General features: G+C 45.2%; 1 protein-coding gene and 1 long non-coding RNA gene across 2 annotated transcripts in view; one reads left to right on the top strand and one right to left on the bottom strand.

Annotated features, from left to right (window-relative positions):
• Nucleotides 1–25,032, top strand: part of PADI2 (peptidyl arginine deiminase 2) — a 65,012-nt gene extending 39,980 nt beyond the window's left edge. The window contains exons 11-16 of the mRNA XM_040422942.1: nucleotides 4,304–4,455; nucleotides 5,511–5,655; nucleotides 20,305–20,398; nucleotides 20,490–20,566; nucleotides 23,088–23,213; nucleotides 23,300–25,032. Of these exons, the coding sequence (XP_040278876.1) occupies nucleotides 4,304–4,455; nucleotides 5,511–5,655; nucleotides 20,305–20,398; nucleotides 20,490–20,566; nucleotides 23,088–23,213; nucleotides 23,300–23,536 (831 nt within the window). The 3' untranslated portion in view covers nucleotides 23,537–25,032. The remainder of the gene's footprint in view (nucleotides 1–4,303; nucleotides 4,456–5,510; nucleotides 5,656–20,304; nucleotides 20,399–20,489; nucleotides 20,567–23,087; nucleotides 23,214–23,299) is intronic.
• On the bottom strand, nucleotides 3,545–24,621 carry LOC120994429. Its single transcript, XR_005777410.1, has 3 exons — nucleotides 24,505–24,621; nucleotides 9,697–9,718; nucleotides 3,545–3,555 (listed from the first exon to the last, which is right to left on the bottom strand). It is a non-coding gene; the product is annotated as an uncharacterized LOC120994429 (long non-coding RNA).
• Nucleotides 25,033–26,342: the final 1,310 nt, after the last annotated feature.

Here is a 26,342-nt window from a genome sequence, read left to right as displayed (position 1 = left end):
TTGGAACTGTTTGTAATTCCCTCTAGCTTAACTAAGGCCCCAGTTCCAGCTGAAGAAAACCAGGCCCTTGGCATGATGCTGCCACCACCATGCTTCACTGTGGGTATGGTGTTCTTTTGGTGATGTGCAGTGTTGTTTTTGCGCCAAACATATCTTTTGGAATTATGGCCAAAAAGTTCACCCTTGGTTTTATCAGACCATAACACCTTTTCCCACATGCTTTTGGGGACTTCAGATGTGTTTTTGCAAAATTTATCCTGGCTTAGATGTTTCTTTGTAAGAAAAGGCTTTTGTCTTGCCACTCTACTCCATAGCCCAGACATATGAAGAACACGGGAGATTGTTGTCACATGTACCACACAGCCAGGACTTGCCAGATATTCCTGCAGCTCCTTTAATGTTGCTGTAGGCCTCTTGGTCGCCTCCCAGACCAGTTTTCTTCTCGTCTTTTCACCAATTTTGGAGGGACGTCCAGTTCTTGGTAATGTCACTGTTGTGCCATATTTTCTCCACTTGACGTGACTGTCTTCACTGTGTTCCATGGTATATCTAATGCCTTGGGAATTCTGTTGTACCCTTCTCCTGGCTGATGCCTTCTAACAATGAGATCCCTCTGATGCTTTGGAAGCTCTCTGTGGACCGTGGCTTTTTCTGTGGGATGCAACTAAGAAAATTTCAGGAAAGACCAACTAGAGCAGCTGAACTTTATTTGGGGTTAATAGAGGCACTTTAAAGGGCTTCTGTCACCCCCAAAACACTTTTTTTTCTTTTTTTTTTTTTGGGGCTTGTTTAAAATCCTTATTGAACGAATATTCCCTATATAGGGCTCTTACCTTTTTGTCTGTGGCTTTGTTTCCTTAAAAATCGATCTTTTAAAATATGCACATTACTTCACTAGCAGCAAGTAGGGAGTCTACTTGCTGGTAGCCGCTGCAAAAAAAACGCCCCCTCCTCCTGTTGATTGACAGGGCCAGCGAGCGCTCTCCTCCTCCTCCGGCTGGCCCTGTCAGCATTTCAAATCCCGTGCCTGTCTTCATTTGGCGCAGGCGCTCTGAGAGAAGGATGCTCGCCTCCTCAGTGCGCCTGCGCCGATGACGTCTTCTCTTTCGGTGACGTCATCGGCGCAGGCGCACTGAGGAGGCGAGCGTCCTTCTCTCAGAGTGTATCTTCACAGCATAGACTATTGCCTTCAGATGATACGAGATGTGCAGCACCTGAAACTATGGATACTGGAAGCCTGTGCTAGCATTTCTCCTGCGGTGTTGCTATCAGTGTGTGATGAGTGGGAGAAAAGGGTTGCATTGACAATCCAACACAATGGGCAGCACATTGAACACATTTTATAAGTGGTCATGAACTTGTAAATAACTCATGAAAGAATAAAGTTACGTTAAAACCAAGCACACCATTGTTTTTCTTGTGAAATTCCCAATAAGTTTGATGTGTCAAATGACCCTCTTCCTATTGAAAAAACAAAAGTTGGATTCAAAATGGCCGACTTCAAAATGGCCGCCATGGTCACCACCCATCTTGAAAAGTTTCCCCCCTTACATATACTAATGTGCCACAAACAGGAAGTTAATATCACCAACCATTCCCATTTTATTAAGGTGTATCCATATAAATGGCCCACCCTGTATATCAATGTCGCTTGAAAAAATGTAAGTATCCTTTTTATTTTCCATACAAGTAATTCCCGTTATTTCTGTGGGACTGCGAGTGTTCATTTCATATAACAACCCAGTGCAACAGATTAGTTCTTCAATGTGGCCATGAAATGCTAACTCAAATTGCACAGACTGCGTTTCTCTCAATATATCAATTTTGAATCCATTTTAGATACACCTCTAGTTCCTTTTGTAATAGAATCAGTTAGTACTCCACTGTTATTGCTGAATCCTGTTAGTTATTATCACCACATTGGTAAGTATTGTAGTTCAAATAAATGGTTACATTACCAGTTCCTTTATATGACCGGGGGAGCTCTGTGTGCGAAGAGTAAATGTATTGCTGCAGCTGTTGTACTCGGCGTCCCACGTGTTCTGGGGATGCCGGTGCTTTCGGCTTCCAAGTACCGCGGTCACTAGAAAGTGCAGAGCGCTCCTGTTCGTTGCAAGGGAATATGATTGTATTCGATCCAATACGTTTATCAGTTTGATATCATTCCTGCATTCCTTTTATGGCCACATTGAAGAACTAATCTATTGCACTGGGCTGTTATATGAAACGGACACTCGCAGTCCCACAGAAATACTTGTATGGAAAATAAAAAGGACACTTACCATTTTTCAAGTGACGTTGATCTATAATAAGTGGGACGTAAAGTGGTTGTCCTAACAAGGACTTGATACATATGTTTATGGAATATCAAGAAAATACAATCTTATCTACATAAAGAGCACTGCAGTTCTGTTCTATTTTAGCTTTGTTTTATTTTTCGATTGTTTTTTTTTTATATATTTTTTTTTAGACAATTGATAAGTTATCTATTTTGCTTTTATAATATCATTAATTTTATACTGCAGTAAACTGTACCAGTTTGTCACATTATATAAATCATATTGAAAAATGTGTTAAATATGTACCCTAAAAATAGGAATATATTGTGATGTGAAGTATACAGATATAATTATCTGATTAACGTGACTGATCTTTTTATTCCTTGAGTTTTTATTTTTATATGGTCTCTTTTGAATAAATACTTTCCATGCAAAAACCAGATAGTTGAGTGCCCTCCATATTTTCTCCTTTTTTCTTTACTCTGCAACTTGGCAAAGGGTGTTGCCACAGGAGAGTGCACCTAATTTTGTGGATTCGTGTTGGTTGAGCCACTGATCTATTATCATTTATTTTCTGGGACTAAAAAATCCTTTTTTTTAAATATTAAAAAAACATTTATTAAAAATTGAAATCACTTACCGTACTTTCCAAATTTTACATATAAAAATAAACATTATTGGTATCTCAGTGTCTATTAAACTATAAAAGTATTTATCCTGTACAGTGAATCTGTAATGAAAAAAATCAAAATGCCCAAATCGAAGTTTAATTTTTTTACTTCCCACCTCACCCCTGAATAATAGCAATAATGAATAAAAAGTGTTTAAAAAAAAAAACTACCGCTTGCCTGCAAAAATCTAAATTTATATATATAATATAAAAAAATAGCTTTGTGTCCCCATTTTCTGACCCACAGAATTAATAAAATTATATATATATATATATATATATATATATATATATATATATATATATATATATATATATATATATATATATATATATATATAATTTTTATTTTTTATTTTTTTGTACTAAAGAACATCTATAAAAATTTGATATCGCTAGCAGGGTTCAGCAAAAAACACTTTTGTTACTGATAATACAACTATCTGCATCCGTTATGAACGGATCCAGTTGTATTATCTGTAACATAGCCAAGACGGATCCGTCACGAACACCATTGAAAGTCAATGGGGGACGGATCCATTTTCTATTGTGTCAGAGAACATGTCCATCCCCATTGACTAGCATTGTGGGTCATGACTGATCCGTCTTGCACCGCATCCCATTACAGAAAGAAAACCGCAGCATGCTGCTCTCCGGTATGAGAACGCAACCAAACGGAACAGACTGCATTTTGGAGCACTCCATTCTGTTCAGTTACGTTTTGTCCCCATTGACAATGAATGGAGACAAAACTGAAGCATATTTTTTTTCCGGTATTGAGCCCCTATGACTGATCTCAATACCGGCAAATAGAAACGCTAGTGTGAAAGTAGCCTTAATTACACTGACCTGCACAATAAAGTTAATGTCAGTTTTACCACTCAGTAAACGCTGTTAAAACACAATTCCACCATTGCTTTCTGTGGTTTGTTTTTATTTTTTTGGTGTGTCTTCCTAATTTCAACACTTTTTTACAATGTAAGATAAACTAAAAAAAAAAAACATGTCCTGCAAAAAAAGAAAAAAAAAAAAATTAACAAGCCGTCTCGTGCATATGAATGGAAAAGTAAAAAAAAGAAATGGCTCTTGGAAGGCTCAGATTTGAATAAAAAAAAAAAATGTAAATGATGACAGGAAGGGGTTAACTTGACTAACCACGCCCACTTTCCTAAAGTGCCATGGGTGGCATAAAATTTCAAAATGTAAAAATGGTGTTTGCTGAAATTATTATTATTATTATTATTATTATTTTGTTTGTTTTTTTGCCAGAATATTGCCACAAGAGGAATGATGCATCCTCCCCCCACTGTAACTGTATGTGTATATGTTGCTCACCTTCTCTCTGCATTTCCAGGGACCAGATTTTGGCTACGTAACAAAGGTTGCAACTTCCTCGAAGGTCACAAGTCTGGACTCCTTTGGAAACCTAGAAGTGAGTCCTCCGGTGACCGCTGCAGGCAAGAAGTACCCACTGGGACGGATTCTGATTGGGAGCAGCTTTCCTACGTAAGGCTTTAGAGTTGTGGGCATTCCTCTGTCTGGAGTACTGGTGGATGGTCAGCCAGGTCCTCAGCTGTCTGTAGTATGAATGCCTCCTGATGGTGGCGCTGGTGGCATTGCCAGTGTCCTCTCTGAACCTCCCCTATAATCTTACATCCTCAGCTGTCACACAAGTAGCAGTAAACACCTTTCCTCTGCTTTGCTGAGTCGGCAAGGCTATTTCTGAGGGCACCTCGCTGCGCTAGCCTCTGTCACTCAAGAATACCCCCCTGCCAGCGGTGTCGGGGGCACGCACCCAGGTCATGTGAGCCTTCACACCAGAATGGATATGACGCATCACTCTGTGGCTGCAGATCTGTATTACATGATCTCAGCAATAGTCTGAAGCAAGGGATCTCTTTTGCTTTCTGGTCTTTTTAGGGACTGCTTTTAGACGTGGTCTTGCAGATGACTTCATTTTGTCTCCCTTAGGACTCATGCTCACGACTGTACTAGCTTAGTGCCCATATTGCGGAACGTAAATGGCCGGTCTGCAATCTACGGGCACTGGCCGTGTGCACTCCGTTGTGCGTATGCGGACCCATTGAATTGAATGGGTCCGCATCTGCCAGATGCGACCAAAGATAAGACTTCACCTATCTTTTGCGGTGGCACGGATCGGAAGCCCACGGAAGCACTACGAAGCGCTTCTGTGGGCTTTCTTGTCCGTGCCTCCGCACTGCAAAAAGATAGAACATGTTACATCTTTGGCCGTATGGTGCAGAGCGCAGACCCATTTAAGTCAATGGGCCGCATCCCCAAATGGAGTGCATGTGGCCAGTGCCCGTGCATTGCAGACCACTATTTGTGTTCCACAGCATAGGCACTGAGCCAGTATGGTCGTGTGCATGAGCCCTTAGATTGTAACCTCTGCCACCTCTCTTTCTCCTCTTATACCCACTGAATGCACATTGTGTTCTGAAATATGTCACATACGTATAAAAGTCTATTATAACAGGCACACGTTGTCCATAGAGTTCACCGTCTGGGGTGTGTCCTCTCACAGACTCCTCTCTTTACAGCTCATCCGGCAGAAGAATGACCAAAGTCGTGCGGGACTTTCTGTATTCCCAGAGGGTGCAGTCGCCCATTGAGCTGTTTACTGATTGGTTGTTAGTGGGTCACGTGGATGAATTCATGACCTTTGTGCCGGCGCCGGATCAGAAGGTACTGTCTAACTTAGGGTTCATTCACACGTCCGTTGTTTCTTTCCTGATCTGTTCCGTTTTTTGCGGAACAGATCTGGACCAGATCTGTACCCATTCATTTTCAATGGGTCCTGAAAAAAATCGGACAGCTCAATGTCAGATTTTTTTTTTTCAGGACCCATTGAAAATGAATGGGTACAGATCTGGTCCAGATCTGTTCCGCAAAAAACGGAACAGATCAGGAAAGAAACAGCGGAAGTGTGAGTGGACCCTTATCCTTCTTTTTTTTTTTTTTTTTTTTTTTGTCGAACAGTGGTCATTGGGCAAATCGCCTCCTATTGCAAAAAGAAGCAATGTGGATTATGCGTTCTGCAGCCATGGGTCCCTTAGGGTCAAATGATAAAAATGATTTGAGTGTATCTCTTTAATTTATTTAGAGTTTATACATTTGATGCATGTGGTTGTTCTTATTCTCGTCATTGTAAGTCAGTACGAGGTTGCGTCCGTGAATTTCATGGCAACCCAGCGCTGTGACATATGAGTAAAGCATGTGTACTTCCTGATGCCCTTTGATGTAGAATTACAGGATTCTTTGCAGAAGTCAGGACGAAGGTCTCTGTACTGTCAAGGAAGCCCAGGTGCCTAAGGATGTTTTGGACCACTGAAATCTAGGCTGGTTCCTACCGTGATAGGTCTGAGGCTCATAGGCGTGCGCAGCCTATTGCATTAGGGTGTGCACCCTAAAGCACAAACACAGACGCAGCGTACACGCACCTGTGTATGTATGTATGTATGTATGTATGTGTGTGTGTGTATGTATGTGTATATATATATATATATATATATATATATATATATATATATATCAATATCACACAAATACACTCTGTATACATACAGACCTGCACTATCAATATAATGAAGGGAGAAGAAATCATTTTTAAACTTACCGTATTTTTCGCCCTATAAGACGCTCTATTCGCCCTATAAGGTTTTAGAGAGGGACAATAAGAAAAAAAAAATTCATTGCACCTCAGGTCAGACCACCAATCAGACCCCCAATGTCAATAAGACCTCAGATCAGACCCCAATGTGAATGACCCCCAATCAGACCTCAGATAAGGGCCCCAGTGCCTCATATCAATCCCCACAAAAACAAAACAAACAAACAAACACTTTCCTGCTCCGGACGCTGCTGCTCCTCACCGCTCGGTAATCCTCTTGTACAGTATGCTGTGTGGGTACGCACAGTGTGAGGTCACAGCGCGGCCTCACACTGTGCGCAGCATTCACAGTGGAGCGCATGAGGACCAAGAAGAGGTGAGTATAGCGCTTCCTGGCCCTCTGGTACTAATAACTTGATTAGTATTCGCCCCATAAGACGAAGGGGCATTTTCCCCCCACTTTTGGGGGGAAAAAATGCATCTTATGGGCCGAAAAAGTGCAGCACGGGGGTGACAGAACCAGTGTTTCCTCTAAGCCTTGGCAGCTGCTGAGCGGGATCGGCTCAGAGCTGGGCACAGCGCCATCAAAGGTGGGCGATAGGAAAACCTAAGATAATTGTCACATCAAAGAGCATAAAAACCACTGCGCCATCCCGTACAATACAGTATAACCCCTGCCCCATCCCGTACAATATACAGTATAACCCCTGCCCCATCCCGTACAATATACAGTATAACCCCTGCCCCATCCCGTACAATATACAGTATGACCCCTGCCCCATCCCGTACAATATACAGTATAGTCCTCTCTGTTATCACTGGACATTGCTCTCCATATAAAACCATACGGGGGAAAAAATCTCATTGATCCAGAGAACTTGCATCGAAAAACGCATAACCAAGAGGCTAAACAAAACCCTGTTTGACCCTTATGTTAAAACATAACTTTCATTTGATTGCTCTAATACCTAAAGGAAAAATTTTTTTTTTAAAAAGCTGCTCTTTCTCTAGATGACCTTTTATGTTGATAGTAGTGGTAATAGAGTCTCAAGGGTCTATAAAAGCAGCTACACTATTTTTGCAAACCTTTGAGACTCTATTAACACTACTATCAACATAAGGTCATCTAAAGAAACAGTAGGTTTTAAAAAAAAAAAATTCCTTTTAGGTGTTAAAACATAACTTTCATTAGTTTGCTCTAACATCTAAACGGGAAAAAAAAAGAATAAAAAAACCTGCTTTTTCTCTAGATGACCTTATGTTAATAGTAGTGTTAATAGAGTCTCAAAGGTCTGTAAAAATAGTGTAGCTGCTTTTATAGACCCCTGAGACTCTATTACCACTACTATAAGGTCATCTAGAGAAACAGCAGCTTTTTAAAATGATTTTTTTCCATTAGGTGTTAAAGCAATCAAATGAAAGTTATGTTTTAACATAAGGGTCAGAAGCAGGTTTTTTTTAGCCTCTGTCTTGGCTATTAGTTTTTTAATTCATAAAGCTCCACATGGAGCTCCCACCCAGCAGTAGATAGAAGCCTGCAGGACACTTCACATGGGCACTTCACCTGGGCACATGGTGATGGCTCCATTCCTATACTGTCCCTGGCACTTCATCAGCCCCAGGGGCGGCGCGCTTCCTGTCTTCATAATAACTGAAAAGGAAGCTACTGCTGCTGTGTTCAGCTCCCGAGAGGAGGGGGTGTGAGAGGATCAGCCAATAGCAGGGCAGCCAGCTGATACTGGCCAGTCAGCAGCCTCCTCCCTTATAACAGAGCTCTGTAATGTACAGAGCTCTGTTATTGGAGATTTCAGGCATCAGCTGTATTGCTCTGCTGCCTGCAGTGCCGCACATTGTAAACCTCAAGTCGGCTTGATTAGGGTGTGCCCAGGCACACCCGGCACACCCTGTGCGCACGCCTATGCTGAGGCTTTGTATGCTGGACTTCACAACACAGATGTGAACCCAGCCTTACCGTAATCTTCGTGGTGCTTTTTATTCATTCTAAATTGGACCAAACAGAAAACCTGGTTAAAAAGGGAGATTTCAAAACACTATTTTTTTTTCAATGGTATATCTCCGAGCCAAAATGTTATTTTAAGGTACAACCACCAAGACGCGGTTGTGACAGGGCTGCACTGTGGTCGCGTACCGTGCAGCCGTACGGGGACACAGCAGGAGTAGTGTCCCATTCTTCTAAAAAAGTGAAGTACCGCTCCTACTGGTAAGTGACAGGTCTGTGCGGCGCATTGCTTAATGATCTGTCACTTACCAGTAGGAGGAGCTCCCGGCCGGTCAGACAGCACAGCAGGTAAGTATGATGCTTCTAATATTGCTAAGTAACCGTGGCAACCAGGACTGCAGTAGCATCCTGGTTGCCATGGTTACCGATCGGAGCCCCAGCGATTAAACTGGGACTCCGATCAGAACTCTCTGCTGCCACCAATGATCGGGGGGGGGGGGGGGGAGGCCGCACACTGTGCCACCAATGAAAATAATACAATAGAGGAGGGGGCCGCACTGGCCACCAATGATATTCAATCTGGGGAGGGAGGGGGGTGTACCCCCTGCTGCCTGGCAGCCCCATATCTCTTATAGGGGGCTATGATATGCACAATTAACCCCCCTCAGGTGCAGCACCTGAGGAGTTAATTTTGCAGATCACAGCCCCCTATAAGAGATCGGGTGCTGCCAGGCAGCAGGGGGCAGTCATGTACACAGTTCGTAGTATATTCTAACTAGAAGCGTCCCCATCACTATGGGAATGCCTCTGTGTTAGAATATACTGTCGGATATGAGTTTTCACAAAGTGAAAACTCAGCTCTGAAAAAGCTTTTATGCAGACGGATCTTCGGATCCGTCTGTATGAAAGTAACCTACGGACGCGGATGCCAATCTTGTGTGCATCCGTGTTCTTTCACGGACCCATTGACTTAAATGGGTCCGTGAACCGTTGTCCGTCAAAAAAATAGGACAGGTCATATTTTTTTGACGGACAGGAAACGCGGATCACGGCCGCTGATGAACAACGGTGCATTTTCCGAGTTTTCAACGGACCCATTGAAAGTCAATGGGTCCGCAGAAAATCACGGAAAACGGAACAACGGCCACGGATGCACACAACGGTCGTGTGCATGAGGCCTAAGTCAATGGGGACGGATCCGTTTTCTCGGGCACAATAGAAAACTGATCCGTCTCCCATTGACTTTCAATGGAGTTCATGACGGAACCGTCTTGGCTATGTTATAGATCATGCAAACTGTTCCGTTCATGACAAATGCATGCGGTTATATTATTGTAACGGATCCGTTTTTGCAGATCCATGACGGATCCGCCCAAAACGTGAGCGTGAAAGTAGCTTAAGTTTCATTGTTTTTTTGTGTTTCATTGCCAATTAACCTATGTCTTATGATCGGGGCCAGGACATGGAATTTTCGGTAACATGTCAGAGATTTTCACTGTGGATTTCAGTCTTTGCATCACATAGGGTGAAACCCCCGGCAAATCTGCAACAAAATTCACATGTAACATATGCAAATTTTGCTGCAAATACCACAGTGAAACCAAGTTTTTTTTTTTTTATTTACTATAGTTTACAACCTGTGTGGATGTACATTTAAACTATGTGAATCTAGTACATTCAACTGCTATAGATTGTGATTAAAGAGTAAATGTTTTTTCATTTTGTGTTTCATAAATGAATAGAAGAAATTTTGTAATGTATCTTATCAGGGTAAGATGCTTCCTTCACCTATCAGGCTGCTCTCCTTTTCACTAACTCTCAATTCACTGCTTAGGTTTCTTTCACATCTGCGTTTGGAAGCTCCATTTGGGGCTTCCATCACAGATTTGATGAAAAATAGCGGAGAGAAAGTCCTGCACCCAGGACTTTTTTTTTTTTTTCTTTTCTCTGCTACAAAAACCGAATGGATCCCATTATAGTGAACGGGATCTGGTAGGTTCTGTTCATGTCTGTTATGTGCCGAATCCAGCCCTTCCGTTATTCTCATTCTTCTGCTCCTTTAAGAGAGCAGAAATAGCTAGGACAGATGTGAAGGCAGCCGTATGTGTGCACAGCCGCCTAGCCCAATACCATGGACTCCTATAAATATACTAGACTCCACATGAAATAATAGACAAAGAACTTTATTGATGAACAAACATCAAGACAATTGTATAAATACTAAAAAAAATCTATTAAAGAAGTGTAGGAATGTGAGGAAAAGATCCCTCCAACCACGGGACTAGGTGCAAATTGTAGGATTTTACTAATTTATGACGTAAAGTCATGATTTTATGAAAGACACGGAGGCCTCATATTGCTTAACTCTTTCTTTACTTGAAAATAGCAGCAAAGAAGATAATCTGAAAAAAACCATTAGTACAGAGGTAACATAAGCCCCTCCCCCTTAGTCCTCCATAAAGGGACCTCCTCAACATCTCGACTTCCTCTTTCTTTGGTAACGGATCTGCAAACCGAAACTGGAACTGCCGAGAAACAGGAACATCGGCGTGACTTCAAACGACTCCAAACAAAGGAACAATCCCCAAACGAAATCCTGGTAAGACGTGACCACACTGGGGAACATCAATCACAGACTGCTGGGCCTTGTAATCAACCTGGAAAGAAACGTAAAAATAAATAGCAAGGAGCCAAGTAAGAGCTCCGAATAGTCGTACCAATACAGTAATAAACAGTGCAAAGGGAAAAAATCTTCAACTCTCAGTATTCAAAATAATACAAACATATAAAATAAAGGGAGGGAGAAAAGAGTGGGTGGGCAATACTCGCCTCCGTGTCTTTCATAAAATCATGACTTTACGTCATAAATTAGTAAAATCCTACAATTTTATATCAAGACACGGAGGCCTCATATTGCTAGTTTAAAGCCGACTTACAATGGATGAAAACATATGCGGACCCGGTCTGAAGTAAAATTCCCTGAAAGTAGAAACTCGAGACCAGTCCGCCAGTCTCATGACGTCCTCCAATTTAGCCCCCGAAAGGGTAAGGGACGTGGCCGCGGCACCTCGAACCGAATGCGCCGTGAAGATGGAGGTGTCGATGCCGGATAGGGATAAGATCCATTTCACCCAACGCGATAAAGTGACGCTAGTGACCGGAAGGTGAGGTCGACGGAAAGAAATGAACAGCTGCGAATGAGAAGTAGTCCGCAAAGACGAAGTCCGAGCTTCGTATTCTCTAAGGCATGCAACTGGGCACAGGATCAAGGATTCCGGAAAAGCCGGATAATCCACAGACTTAATACTGGTCTTAGTGCGACGTGAGATATTAAAGGTCACACCATCCGGGGTGAACGAGCGAGCATCGTAGTCCAACGCCCGCACGTCCGACACCCTTTTACAGGAGACCAGACAAAATAAGGTAGCTAACTTGGCCGAAAGCTGACGTAAAGAGAGGTCCGAATTGATCGGCCAAGACGACAGAAAGGATAAAACTATGGATACGTCCCAAGAACTCGAAAAACGAGGACGGGGAGGTCGGGTAAGGCGAGAGCCTCTAAGTAACCGACAAACAAGGGGATGACGCCCCGCCGGGCAGCCTTCAAACCCCCTATGGCCAGATGAAATAGCCGACCTAAACACATTAATGGTACGATAGGCCTTACCATCCTTGTATAAAGAAGACAGGAACAAGATAATATTATTCACCGAGGTTGTAACGGGATCCAGATTCCTGAGCAGGCACCAACCAGACCAAGACTGCCATGCCGACTTGTAAGCTCTTCTGGTGCCGGGGGCCCATGCGCTCTCCAATAGGAACCTAGCCGTCTCCGAAACATCCGTGGGTGGATCGGGGTTCCCGAAATCCTGCAAGCCAGCAGGCGTAAGGAATCCGAGACTACAAGAGGGTGCGATTGATTCAATGGCCCCCGTAATAGGGCCGCTGAGTGGGGCAATAATAGGGGATAGTCCACCAACAGCTCCAGGAGCTGAGGGAACCACGATTGAGTGTTCCAAAACGGGATCACTAGGACCAATTCCGCCAATTGGTAACGCACCATGGCCAGGACCCGTGGAATCAGGGAGAAAGGTGGAAACGCATACATCAGGCTCCCTGACCACTGTTGTAAGAAGGCATCTACCGCCTCCGCGGATGGGTCCGGCCTCCAACTGAAGTACCTGGGGAGCTGGGCGTTCCAACGAGACGCGAAAAGGTCGATGGAAAAAGGACCCCAGAGAGATAACACAGAGGCGAAGATTTCCTCGTCCAATCTCCAATCGCTGGAGTCGGACATGAAACGAGAGCTCCAATCGGCCCGAGTATTGTGGAGCCCCGGTAAGTATTCCGCCACGACTGAAATGTTGTTGGAAAGGCAGAAGTTCCAAAACTCCTTGGCCAGGTGAGTTAACATCCTGGATCGGGTGCCTCCCATGGAGTTGATATACCGGACCGCCGAGACGTTGTCCATCCGAAGACGTACACACGCTCTGGCCCTCCCGTTGGCAAAACTGCGGATCGCAAAGGAACCCGCTAGGAGTTCTAGGGCATTGATGTGCAGGGATGACTCCGAGGACGCCCAAGGGCCCCCGGTGGACACTCCCTCGCAATGAGCCCCCCAGCCCAAGAGACTGGCGTCGGATTCCACTACCAGGTCCGGACGAGGACCAAAAATGGCCCTTCCGTTCCAGGCTGACAGGTTGGCAATCCACCAAAGTAACTCGTCCCGAGTGTCCGAGTCCAGAATGATGAGGTCCGCCTAGGTGGCTCCCGCCTGAAGATGAGCAATCTTCAGGCGCTGCAAGGCCCGATAATGTAGTGGGGCTGGGAAAATCGCCTGGATAGAGGACGACAACAGACCTATCACTCTGGCCAACTGACGAAGGGATACTTGAGGTAGAGCCAACGTGCGACGCAATTCCTTGCGTATGGAACTGACCTTCACTGTGGGAAGACTGAGAGTCAGAGCCTCCGAATCCACCAGGAAACCTAGGAACTCCAAAGTCCTGGACGGGATCAAACAGGATTTCTCCCGGTTGATGATGAAACCCAAGCTGGTGAGAAGGGACATTGCCAGATGCAAGTGACTCAGAATGGTGGAATAATCTCCGGCCATGATCAAGATATCGTCCAGATATACTATGAGCCTCACACCTCGACTGCGGAGCCAGGCCATGACTGGACGAAGTAACTTTGTGAAGCACCATGGGGCGGACGACAGGCCGAAGGGAAGACACGTGAACCGCCACAGGGTGTTCCGCCAACGGAACTGCAACAGATCCCTTGAGGATGGAGCAATCGGTACCGTAAGGTACGCGTCCTTTAGGTCTAGTTTTACTAACCAGTCCTGAGGAAGGAGCATATCCCGAAGGAGGTGGATGCCCTCCATTTTGAAATGACGGTATCTCACAAAGGAATTTAGAGCCTTTAGATTTATCACTGGTCGGAATTGACCCCCTTTTTTCTCCACGAGGAAGATACTGCTGACCACTCCCCGAGGGGTTCGGGTGGCTGGCTCTATGGCTCCTTTCAGGAGCAACTGATTCAACTCCTCGTCTATGAGGGATTGGGCCGACAGGGGCGTCTGAGTATGCAGGGAAGACCTTAGAAAATACGGGCTTGACACAAGCTCTATGTGGAAACCTAGTATTGTGGACAAAATCCATGGATCCGAAGTTATAGTGGCCCAAACATGGGAAAAGGAACGGAGTCTGCCCCCTATACATGGGTCCAAAAAAAAAAGGGAGAGGAAACCGTTGACTTACCGAAAGGGCGTCGAAGGTTCGGTTGTCCACGATATGATCTGCCTCGTCCAAAAGAGCCCCTCGCCGGGAAGAATGATGGAGGATGCCTGGGGTCCTGACTGTAGGACCTGAAGGAAGATGAAGAGGGGCCTCGTCCCGAGCCTCGGGATTGGAAGGAGGAGCGGCCGGCCAGACGGCCCCTAGAACTGCCGGCCCTGGAGGAAACCCGGTTACTGAAAACCTTGCGCATAGAGGTTTGCGCCTTATCCAGGGCAGTAAACGTGCCCACGAACTTTCCCAGCTCCTTAATAAAAGGATCACCAAACAGGAGTCCCTGGGCGTCTTTGCCCGATTCAGTCAGGGCCATGTTGGCTAACTTAGGTTCCATCTTGATTAAGATGGCCTTCCTGCGTTCTATGGCAATAGAGGTATTGGCGTTGCCCGCCAGGCATATGGCCCTTTGGACCCAGCCTCTGAGTTCCTCGGGGTCTACTAGTCTGCCCTCAGCCTTAGCCGATTCCGCCAAATCAAAGATTTTGGCTAGTGGCCCCATTATGTCTAATAATTTGTCCTGGCACGCCCGAAGGGCTGAGTCCAGGCCTCTACGGGGACTAAATCCAGATTTCGACAAAAATTGTACGACCTTAGGGTCGACTGCGGGGGTTTCACAAACCCTGTTCGGAATAGTCGGACGGGGGCACTCGGCTCGCAGTTTGTTTCTAGCCTCCTTGCTAAGAGGCTTGCGGGCCATGGACTCAATGTAGCCAGCGACATGGGGAGCCGGCAACCACTCGGATGACCTGGGATGATGGAGTGAGTCCGGGTCAAATAGCGGGGCACCAGATGGATCCATGAGGGGTGTCTGCGCGTCAGTCGTCGCAGACGACCTAGCAGTAGTCGGCCGGGAAACCGGATCAGGTTGCCCCTCATCCAAATCAACCTCATCCCCCTCAGAGTTAGCTGGGGAACGTGTCTCAACCTCCTCCTCAGACTCCTGAGAGTCAGATTCTGGTTGCGGCTGTGCTCTAGCCGTTTTCCAGTTCCGTGCACATTCTGCCTTGCGCGGATAGGCTCGTTTGCGCGACCGGAGCGCGCTGTCAGATGATGGAACTAAGCCATCGGTCAAGGAGTTTCTGGAGGTGTTAGGTAAAGACACAGTAGTATCTTGTGTCAATGTTACTGTCTGGGCACAGAGGACCTGAGACAGGGAGCTGGTGAGGGCTGAGGAAACAGAGCCCATAGCAGACAAAATAGCGTCTGAAATGGACTGCTGTAAGGCCCTAGCTTGGGCATCAGCCATAGAGGGCATAGCTGCCCCAGAAGGGGGGGGCATAGCCTGGGGAGTAGCATTATTAGAGTCTAGCAAAGGGCTGCTAGAGATCAGAGAGGGGGCTGGAACCAGAGACATGACTAGCGATATTATAAGAGCAATGGGCGACAACAGTACCTAAAATTAAAGACCCTGAGGCAAGAATAATGCGACCGGACAGGAGCGCGGCAAGCCTAAGTGACCGTTGGCGAGGTACTGACAAAAACTTCCGAAATCTCGCGGGATCTCGGAAGCAGAGAGGCAGGCAGACAGCCGGGAAGTGCTCGCGCCCGAAATCCCGCAATCGCGAGATCTCGGGCGCAATCCAAAATGGCCGCCGAAACCTCGCGATACCTCCAGGCGCGCCCGAAGCGATGAAGAAGGAGGAAATGGCGCCCGGCAACAACGCCAAAGATAGCAGGAGACCCCTCAGTGCGGTAAGTAAACCAGAAGTCGCGGAGTGGTTAGCGACCACCGGAGGGCGAGAAAAAAGGCCTCACAGAGGAAGTATGAGGGGAACAAAACGGAACGGGGTAAAAGTAAAAACAAGTAATTACATAAAATATATATAAATATATATATAATAATGGGGAGAAAACGCGACCCCAAAACGCGCCAAACCTAAGGAAGAAAACAATTGCGGTACACAGGTAGTCCAAATTAACAAAAAACAATACTACAGACAAAATCCTTCACTCACAGCCCAGAGGGCTGTGGAGGGGTACTTATCTGAAGCGCAGCAGCAAAGAAAGAGGAAGTCGAGATGTTGAGGAGGTCCCTTTATGGAGGACTAAGGGGGAGGGGCTTATGTTACCTCTGTACTAATGGTTTTTTTCAGATTATCTTCTTTGCTGCTATTTTCAAGTAAAGAAAGAGTTAAGCAATATGAGGCCTCCGTGTCTTGATATAAAATCAATAATCCAGCTCAGCAGCCTTAGTAGTAGAATGCCACACGCCCATAGTATTAGTAAACGGTACCAACAGGCATCCATGACCTACATGTCACTAGGAACGACTGCAGTACTCCGAAGGAGCCGCAGAGTCCAACAAATATGGCTGAGAGCTATGATATACATATATAGTACATACCCAGGTTAAAGGGAACGGCCCAACATCCGTTTCGCTGTCTCGCTTTGTGAAGGGCACAACCCACCTATCTCCCACCCCTCTTATATATACCCCTAGCTCATACCGTCCAGCCAATGGACCATCCCGCTTGGCCGCACCTTCTCCTCCGTCGTCATCGCGCAATCTCGCGATGCCACGACTCGTCCCGTCGGAGGGCGCCCCACACGTGACCAGTCAGCTGATGCAGCAGAACCTCAGGACCTGAACGCCGACTGCAATCACATGATCGGCGCTGAGTAAGTGTACATCGTAGCACCCTATAAAGTATCGTACCCCCCCCCCCCCCCATAATTGTCAGTGAACAGCCTCCCATCTATTATACACTGCTCAAAAAAATAAAGGGAACACAAAAATAACACATTCTAGATCTGAATTAATTAAATATTCTTCTGAAATACTTTGTTCTTTACATAGTTGAATGTGCTGACAACAATCACACAAAAATAAAAAATGGAAATCAAATTTTTCAACCCATGGAGGTCTAGATTTGGAGTCGCACTCAAAATTTAAAGTGGAAAAACACACTACAGGGTGATCCAACTTTGATGTAATGTCCTTAAAACAAGTCAAAATGAGGCTCAGTAGGGTGTGTGGCCTCCACGTGCCTGTATGACCTCCCTACAACGCCTGTGCATGCTCCTGATGAGGTGGCGGACGGTCTCCTGAGGGATCTCCTCCCAGACCTGGACTAAAGCATCTGCCAACTCCTGGACAGTCTGTGGTGCAACGTGACGTTGGTGGATAGAGCGAGACATGATGTCCCAGATGTGCTCAATTGGATTCAGGTCTGGGGAACGGGCGGGCCAGTCCATAGCATCAATGCCTTCGTCTTGCAGGAACTGCTGACACACTCCAGCCACATGAGGTCTAGCATTGTCTTGCATTAGGAGGAACCCAGGGCCAACCGCACCAGCATATGGTCTCACAAGGGGTCTGAGGATCTCATCTCCGTACCTAATGGCAGTCAGGCTACCTCTGGTGAGCACATGGAGGGCTGTGCGGCCCTCCAAAGAAATGCCACCCCACACCATTACTGACCCAATGCCAAACCGGTCATGCTGGAGGATGTTGCAGGCAGCAGAATGTTCTCCACGGCGTCTCCAGACTCTGTCACGTCTGTCACATGTGCTCAGTGTGAACCTGCTTTCATCTGTGAAGGGCGCCAGTGGCGAATTTGCCAATCTTGGTGTTCTCTGGCAAATGCCAAACGTCCTGCACGGTGTTGGGCTGTAAGCACAACCCCCACCTGTGGACGTCGGGCCCTCATATCACCCTCATGGAGTCTGTTTCTGACCGTTTGAGCAGACACATGCACATTTGTGGCCTGCTGGAGGTCATTTTGCAGGGCTCTGGCAGTGCTCCTCCTGTTCCTCCTTGCACAAAAGCGGAGGAAGCGGTCCTGCTGCTGGGTTCTTGCCCTCCTACAGCCTCCTCCATGTCTCCTGATGTACTGGCCTGTCTCCTGGTAGCGCCTCCATGCTCTGGACACTACGCTGACAGACACAGCAAATCTTCTTGCCACAGCTCGCATTGATGTGCCATCCTGGATAAGCTGCACTACCTGAGCCACTTGTGTGGGTTGTAGACTCCGTCTCATGCTACCACTAGAGTGAAAGCACCGCCAGCATTCAAAAGTGACCAAAACATCAGCCAGGAAGCATAGGAACTGAGAAGTGGTCTGTGGTCACCACCTGCAGAACCATCCCTTTATTGGGGGTGTCTTGCTAATTGCCTATAATTTCCACCTGTTGTCTATCCCATTTGCACAACAGCATGTGAAATTGATTGTCACTCAGTGTTGCTTCCTAAGTGGACAGTTTGATTTCACAGAAGTGTGATTGACTTGGAGTTACATTGTGTTGTTTAAGTGTTCCCTTTATATTTTTGAGCAGTGTATTAATATATAGGCACTAGCCATATAGAGGTGCACGTAAATAAGGGACACCCCGCCCCATACATAATTCATAAAATACATACATGTATTAAATATATTAAAACACCTTCATGAACATTCATAAGCAGTAATCTACATGATGATGCAAAAGGGTGATAAAACGTGATATGTCTTTCTGGCAGTTTATATGTATATTATAAGTGACGATGACTTTGATTAGATGACATCTAAATAAATTAGATAAAATACTGCAATACATGTTAAAAGTGAATAAAGTGCGAACAAAAGTGCAAGTGCGAAAAATCTATGTGCCACCACGTGAAGTGACTACTAAATCATAATAAATCCATGATTCAAAACCACAAAAATTAGCATAAGACATGATTACTTATTGCACATGAATCAACATAAAATATGGTTAATTATTACACTATTCTCAAACGATGCATGAACACACATATGATCTCGAATAAATGACTACTGCGAACTACCCCAAAAAAAATAAAAAAAATATATAAAATAAAAATTACAAAATACAATATAATAAACATACATGGTCAGATCTATCCTCCAATTGGAAGAAGACGTAACCGAGAGGAAGGTTGGGGGAAAGAGGGGGCTAGTTGATTAATACACTATACAAATAGAAGTCCATGTTCTCCAATCTGAGTGTCCATAATATCATACTTCCATCACGGTGACTGTAGAGAACATCACTCATCATGCGGTATAATTCCCGGAGGCTATCGAGTAATAGCTAGGAAGGCAAAGGATGAAAGGGGAAAGTAGAAGATGATCACCAGGTATCCTTGAAACCTACATATATAAAAGTCTTGATGTTTGTTCATCAATAAACTTCTTTGTCTATTATTTTGTGTGCGGTCGTCTAGTATATTTATAGGAGTCCATGGTATTTTTCCATACGTGATATTTTGGGTTTGATTTATATATCGGAGTAACTAGCCCAATACCATGTGACTGAGAGAGGTGGATATGCACATCAACTATATGTAACTGTTTATTTGGGTATTTTTTATTTTATCAGAGATATTTTAATTAGCTTGTTTTTTAAGGGGAGTTTTCTTTTGGTGTACTCAGCTTTATATATCACCATAGATTACGGTGGATGAGAGAAAAATGACATACAATTTTATTATGAAGTCAATGTTCCTGCAACAGGAGTGCCACATTGCAGAGCGAAAACTGCTAAACAATGTCCGATACTATAATGGTCAGAAATGGTCGTATTCCTTAAGTACACACGAATATCCAGAAAAATTACACTTTAGGATCTTTCATCTTTGACATCAAGGTTTTACCTTATTTGAGGAGAACTAGATGGCAGCTTTTACATCAAAAATGTGTCCCAGATTTTATTTCAAACTTCCCATAGCTCAAACCATGAATGATCCCTCACAATAACGCGTTTCAGGGATCGAAATTTAGTAATGTGTTACTGCCACCTGCTGGGTACCTTGAGAAATGCATGTCTTTTTATATTAGCATAGATAAAAGGAGTAGAACATTTTTGGAGACAGAGCGGTGGTGAACTATAATAAAAGCAGTGGGGGGGGGGGGGTGGAGGAGGTGAAGGGTCTGGTGGCAGTGGCCATTTCTCAGTTTGTCTTTGTGAAGACACAGTTTTGTTTGGGATGGTCATAACCATGTGAATATTCTCCTTTCTCTTAGGGCTTCCGTCTGGTTTTAGCCAGTCCTGCCCTTTGTTTCCAGATCTTAAAAGAAAAGAAGCACGAAGGACATGGAGACGCCGTCATGTTCCAGGGTGAGAGCAGCGGCCGTGTCCCATCCTGCACAACACGGTTATTGTGGATATTATAGAAATATTCATCTTCACCCCCACATTTTTCCTGCAGGATTGGAAACCAAGCGATGGACCGTGACAAAAATCCTTTCCACGGACGCTATCGTGTACGAGAACAACTATGCACAGGTTAGAGGGGCAGATGGAGTCCTTGAGACATCGAAGTATGAACTCAAAAATCTGGCTAATTACACTCATTGACAAAAAAGAAAACATCAAGAAGGAGATATTGGAAGTGATTACAATATTAAAGGGAACCTGTCATAAACTTTATGCTGACATCGCTGAGGGCAGAATAAATTAGTGACAGAAATGCAGATCTCAGCGGTGTGTCACTCATGAGCTAAAAGTAAGCGGTTGCCCAGAATCGGCATCATAATCCTTGCAGCCCGGGCCTGGAGAAGAGTCAGACTTCTTTATAATCTCCTGCTCTCTGCGTCCATCTGCTGCTGATTGGCAGTTCTCTCCTAGAAATAAACCTAGGTAGAAGACTGTCAGTCATCAGCAGGTGGGCAGGAGATCATGAGTAACCAGGACTCTTCTCAGGTGGTCGTGACTCTTCTCCAGGCCCAGTCTGCAATGATTGAGATGTTGGTTCTTGGCAACCGCTTATTTTTAAGTTTTATAAATGGCAGACCGCTGAAATCAACTCGCCTGTCTATCTCTACTTTATTCTGCCGTTAGTATGGACAGCGTAAAGTGGATGACGGGTTCCCTTTAAAGCTAGAGGAGGAGTTTATTGTGGACAACTCTACAATTGAAAGGAGGCTGTAGGACCACGTTTTATGCTTCTAGCCTAGATACAAGGTGAGATATGGCTGAGCATGGAGGCATACAGGTTCCTGGTGTCCTGTGGTACATTTGCCCACCGATGTTACAGCTGGGCCTGTTGATCCTGCACACTCATAGGTTTCTGAAGCTGGCGTCCCATAAATGTTCAATTGGTGATAAATCCGGGGACCAGGCAGCCAAGGAAGTCTTTAAATCTGGAGGAGACCTTCCCGTTGTTGTGTGGGCGAGCATTATTCTGCTAAACTATTCAATATGTGAGAGAGAATCTAAATCGCACATCCTCATTACTATGCTTTTGATATAACTGTTTTAAATTTCAGCAAGATAAAACATGGCTCTACAGCACTATTATCAATCTATTGCTGTGCACTATTAGGAGGCATTAGTATACAGTTTGATCAAAGAGCATAGGCCCACTTACCACGGTGGCTGTCGCTGTGATGGGGCCCAGGGCCTAGGTGGCTTTGCCACACAGTGAGGGCGCTGTGTGGCTGCTGGGTCCCATTGCCTGCTGGAGCACGATGGTCGCCGCAAAGTGCCGCGCCAAAGTTAGAGTAGGTCCCCACTTAAAGAGGCAACCTTGTCGCGGTAAGTGGGCCTATGCTCTTTGATCAAACTGTATACTAATGCCTCCTAATAGTGCACAGCAATAGATTGATAATAGTGCTGTAGAGCCATGTTTTATCATGCTGTAATTTTAAACAGTTGTTATATCAAAAGCATAGTAATGAGGATGTGCGATTTAGATTCTCTCTCACATATTGAATTATTCTGCTAAACAATTCCTTGTCCTGCACATATATCGCTGCGCTGTTAGTGTCCCTCGTATCACTACTAGGGGAGACCGACTGTTGTAGGTGACGACTCCCTAAATCATCACCCAGCAGTGGGGACTGTGTGTCTCTCCACAGCAAAGGCAGGACTCGAGCACTCGCCATGAGACCTCCATACTCGAACCTGAACAGAATCTGGACTCACTGCGACACCAACTTTCCTTCTGTCGAGCACCAGGAAATGGTCCAGGCTGAGACACGCAATGCAATGAAGCTGCCACCTGTGTCTGGATGGTGGATAATGAAACTGTGGTAGCTGCTTGTGCTTGTCAGTAGATCAAACAATCCTTTCTACTGGTGGTCTGTCTGGAGCCTGTTCACCATGTGTGCATGCCCTGATTTAAACCACTGCTCCCAACAACGGCCTAGCCGTCGGGCAATTCATCAAAACCACCATCCTGCTTCTTTCAGTCCAGTAATGTGCCCAGGTTTTGTCAACTGGGCAAAATGTTTAAGTGCATCGTAGAGGCATGTCTAGCGGTCAACGATTTCTCACCAAAAGGTACACTACCCAAAAGTAGCCTCTGAGAGCCTTTTTTTTTTTATAGGGCAGCGGTGGGAAGCACTTTTATGCTTTCTTGTGGCAAGACCCAGTGTCTAGACCTCCCCTGTAATCATTGACATATCTGCCTGAGACATAACTGCAGGATGAGTTTTACAGCGATCTGGCATTTTTATCTGGGTGTGTTTAATTTTAAAAAAATTTTTATTAATTTTTTTTGTCAGTGAGTGTAATTAACAATATATTCTCCCACTACAATGCCTTAATTGGACCATATGTCTAAAGTATTGCAGAAGACACAAGGGCTGTTTTTGCAACCGTGCCAGTTTGAGAAGAATCTACATTAGTTATGTCCTAGTGCGCACATGGAAGTGAACCAAAATTGCTATGGGACCCATATAGATAGACCAGGGCCAGAACTTGTATGCGTTGGCAGGATATAGGTGGGCAAATATGTCAGAAAATGGGTAGTGGTATATGGTCGTGTGAGAAGAGAATGGTAATGCTGCTGACCCTCTTGCAGCACTGCATTGACTGGAACCGGGATATTCTGAAGAAAGAACTCGGCCTAACAGAGGAGGACATCATCGATATACCTGCCTTATACAAACTGCAAAATGACAAGGCTGTAGCCTTCTTCCCCAATATGGTGAGTACCGTGATGAGACTAGACATCCATGATGCCCACATCGAAGTGTTCTGAGCTTCTCTGTGCTTTATCCATGTTTCCTCCAGGTTAATATGATCGTTCTGAGAAAAGATCTTGGAATTCCCAAACCCTATGGGCCTATAATCAAGGAGACCTGTTGTCTGGAGGATTATGCCATTGAGCTGTTCAAGCCCTTAGAACTGAAGTGCACGTTTATTGATGATGTTGTGTCGTACCACAAGAAACTGGGCGAGGTGCACTGCGGCACCAACGTCCGCCGGGAGCCATTCACCTTCAAGTGGTGGCAGATGGAAGAGCCTTAGTGTCCGACCAAGCCTGGAACCTCCTCATCCTTGTATGTCTCCTTCTGAGCTCCAGTCTCCTCCACTCAGATGATGTGGAAGATTCTGGGCCAGTTACGGTGCACTCACACACTGCACATTTTGATGCAGAAATTTCCATGACTGAAAATCAGTTCCATTCGTTTGAATGGGGCATCGGGCACAAGGATTTCTGCAAGCCCCATACAGATGAATGATACTGATTTTCAGTCAATGAAATTTCCGCAGCATGTGAAGGCGTCCTTACTTATCATTACTACTTGGCATGTGACACAGCTGTGAGCAGCCATATAACAAGTGTCTATTAGGCATAATCATTATATACACACATTATTTGGCCAAAAATATTGGGGCACCTCTACATTAGACCTACATGAGCTTTTATGACCTCCCAGTCTATATGGGGCATTAATATGGAGTTTGTCCCTCCTTTGCTTCTCTGGGAAGACTTTCTACAAGATTTTGGAGGGTGTCTGTGGGGATCCAGATTGAGCCGTATTTTTCGCTATATAAGACGCACCCCAGGTTTTAGAGGAGGGAAATAGCAAGAAAATATTTTTCATCAGATCAGACCCCCAAATCAGGAACTCTCATCAAACTTCCATGCCAGACCCCCGTCAGACCTTATATCAGACTTCCATGCCAGAACCCTATGAGAACATGTCAGACCTCAGATCAGACTTCTATGTCAGACCCCCTCATCAGACCTCAGATCAGACTTCATGCCAGACACCCATCAAACCTCAGATCGGAGCTAAAATAAGGAACTTCACTTGCCTCTCCTGCTCTGCGGCTCCTCTCCAGGTTCGGCGATCGCTCCTCCAGATGCACTCCCTTGTCTTCCCCCGCCCGACCTAACTGCGTGCAGCGTCGGGTCATAGTGTGTGCAGTGCGGAGAAGAAGACAAGGGAGGGGGTGAGTACTGGCAGTGCTTCACCCGCTCCCTGCACCTTATACATACTAGTGAACGCTACCATAATGGAATCGCTCACAGCAACCAGAGAGACCGGTGCTTTTTCCTATACTGTGTAAACACGGCCACCGTTGCTGGATTGTCGCGTGGTCATAACCATAGAAACGAGCAGTGTATAATGTGATGGAAAAATGAATCCAGCCAGCAAAGGAGGCAATATGGACAATCACGAAACATTAGTAAGCGCCTGGTATTAACCTTCTCTACATGATAAATGCCATTTGCTTAAGTGAGAGGACCCCTTTAAATGCCTTTGTATGTAGAATGGGATGTGATAAAAGCTCCTATAGGTGTAATGTGTCCAGATACTTTTTTTTTTTTTCCCCATATAGTGTAGTTAAACACCCACCTTTTTATACAGAAATTGTGAATGTCAGCATTTGCCACTATTTTTAAATAAAGCTGTGAGAGTCTGGTGGAACTTCGGATATAAGAACAGGAATGGCTCCCTTATCATACGAATTTTCATGAAATATTGGTCTATGCTGAAAAGTAGAAAAAAAAATACATTAAAATCTGTTCCATCAGATGCCAATCATTCATTATAATTAAAGCGGTTGTCTCATAGACAATGGGGTCATATCGCTAGGATATGCCCCCGTTGTCTTATAGGTGTGGGTCCCGCTGGGACTCACACCTATATAGAGAATGGAGCCCCGGAAGTGAAGGAGGGCGCATGCACAGCCACCCTCCATTCATTTTCTATGGGGCCGGCGAAAATAGCCGAGCGCTGGCTCTGCCATTTCCGTTGAGCCCATAGAAGTGAATGGGAGCGGTGGCCGGTCATGCGCGTTGCGTTCCCATTCACTTCTATGGGGAGCCAGCTTGGTAGTGGCCGGACCGGAGTCCTCCAGCCACCACCTTACAGGGCTCCGTTCCCGATATAGGTGCGGGTCCCAGCGGTGGGACCCGCACCTATAAGACAATTGGGGTATATCCTAGCGATATGCCCCCATTGTCTATAATGATACAACCCCTTTAAGAGCAAGTGCCTCCTGATACCTATGGCTTCTCACAGCTCTCCCATTAGAAGTCGTTCCAGACCAGTTCACAGTGTAGATCACATAACCTTCCTGCCAAAATCCATGAGTCTTTTTGTATACGGAGTAAGGACGGAGGTGATTGCTGAATACCGACCACCCCAAGGATGATGAGAGTGATGGGCAGAGATCATCCTCTTTTATCAGTAGATTATACAGACATATCGCATATACTCCCCTAGATTTTCTGTTTTTAAGTGTAGGACTTATTCAGACAGCCGTAACGTGGGAGCATTTTAGCGTCCTTATTGCAACTGGAAATCTCAACCCGACCACGGGTCTAATTCTTCGAACTAACTGCATCATAGGGTGTGAATTCGGATGATTAGACCCCCAGAGGGTCTGAGATTTGGGGCTGTAATACAGGCGGTAACCTGCTCCCAGGTTACGGCCATCTGAACAAGGCCTTACCAGTGGTGTTGGGACTCAGTGTTGCCTGTAATGCGATGTGATGATGATTAATATAATTTATTATATATATTTTTTTTTTTACACTAATCTTATTATTCCATAAAGTTTGTTCTTTCTGATGTGTTTTATGTCATTGCACCTTATGTTCTCCTCTTCATGTCCCGCTTACTGAAACGGGTAAAAGGACTGAGCTGAATTTACCAGGGAAACCGATCCAATCTCTTAGCACAGTTCTCCCACTGTTCAGAGCCATATTATTGTCTATAGGGGGCAGTATTCTAACGAGTGGTCCATGTCCACTTTTTTTCCCCTCTGTGTTATCCATATTTCACTTACAATGCCAGGCTGGTGTGGGGCCCGACTC

Source organism: Bufo bufo, chromosome 1 (genome assembly GCF_905171765.1).
Source record: "Bufo bufo chromosome 1, aBufBuf1.1, whole genome shotgun sequence".
NCBI lineage: Eukaryota > Metazoa > Chordata > Amphibia > Anura > Bufonidae > Bufo > Bufo bufo.
The sequence above is the reverse complement of the archived record's forward strand: the minus strand, read 5'-3'. Positions and strand labels throughout refer to the sequence as shown.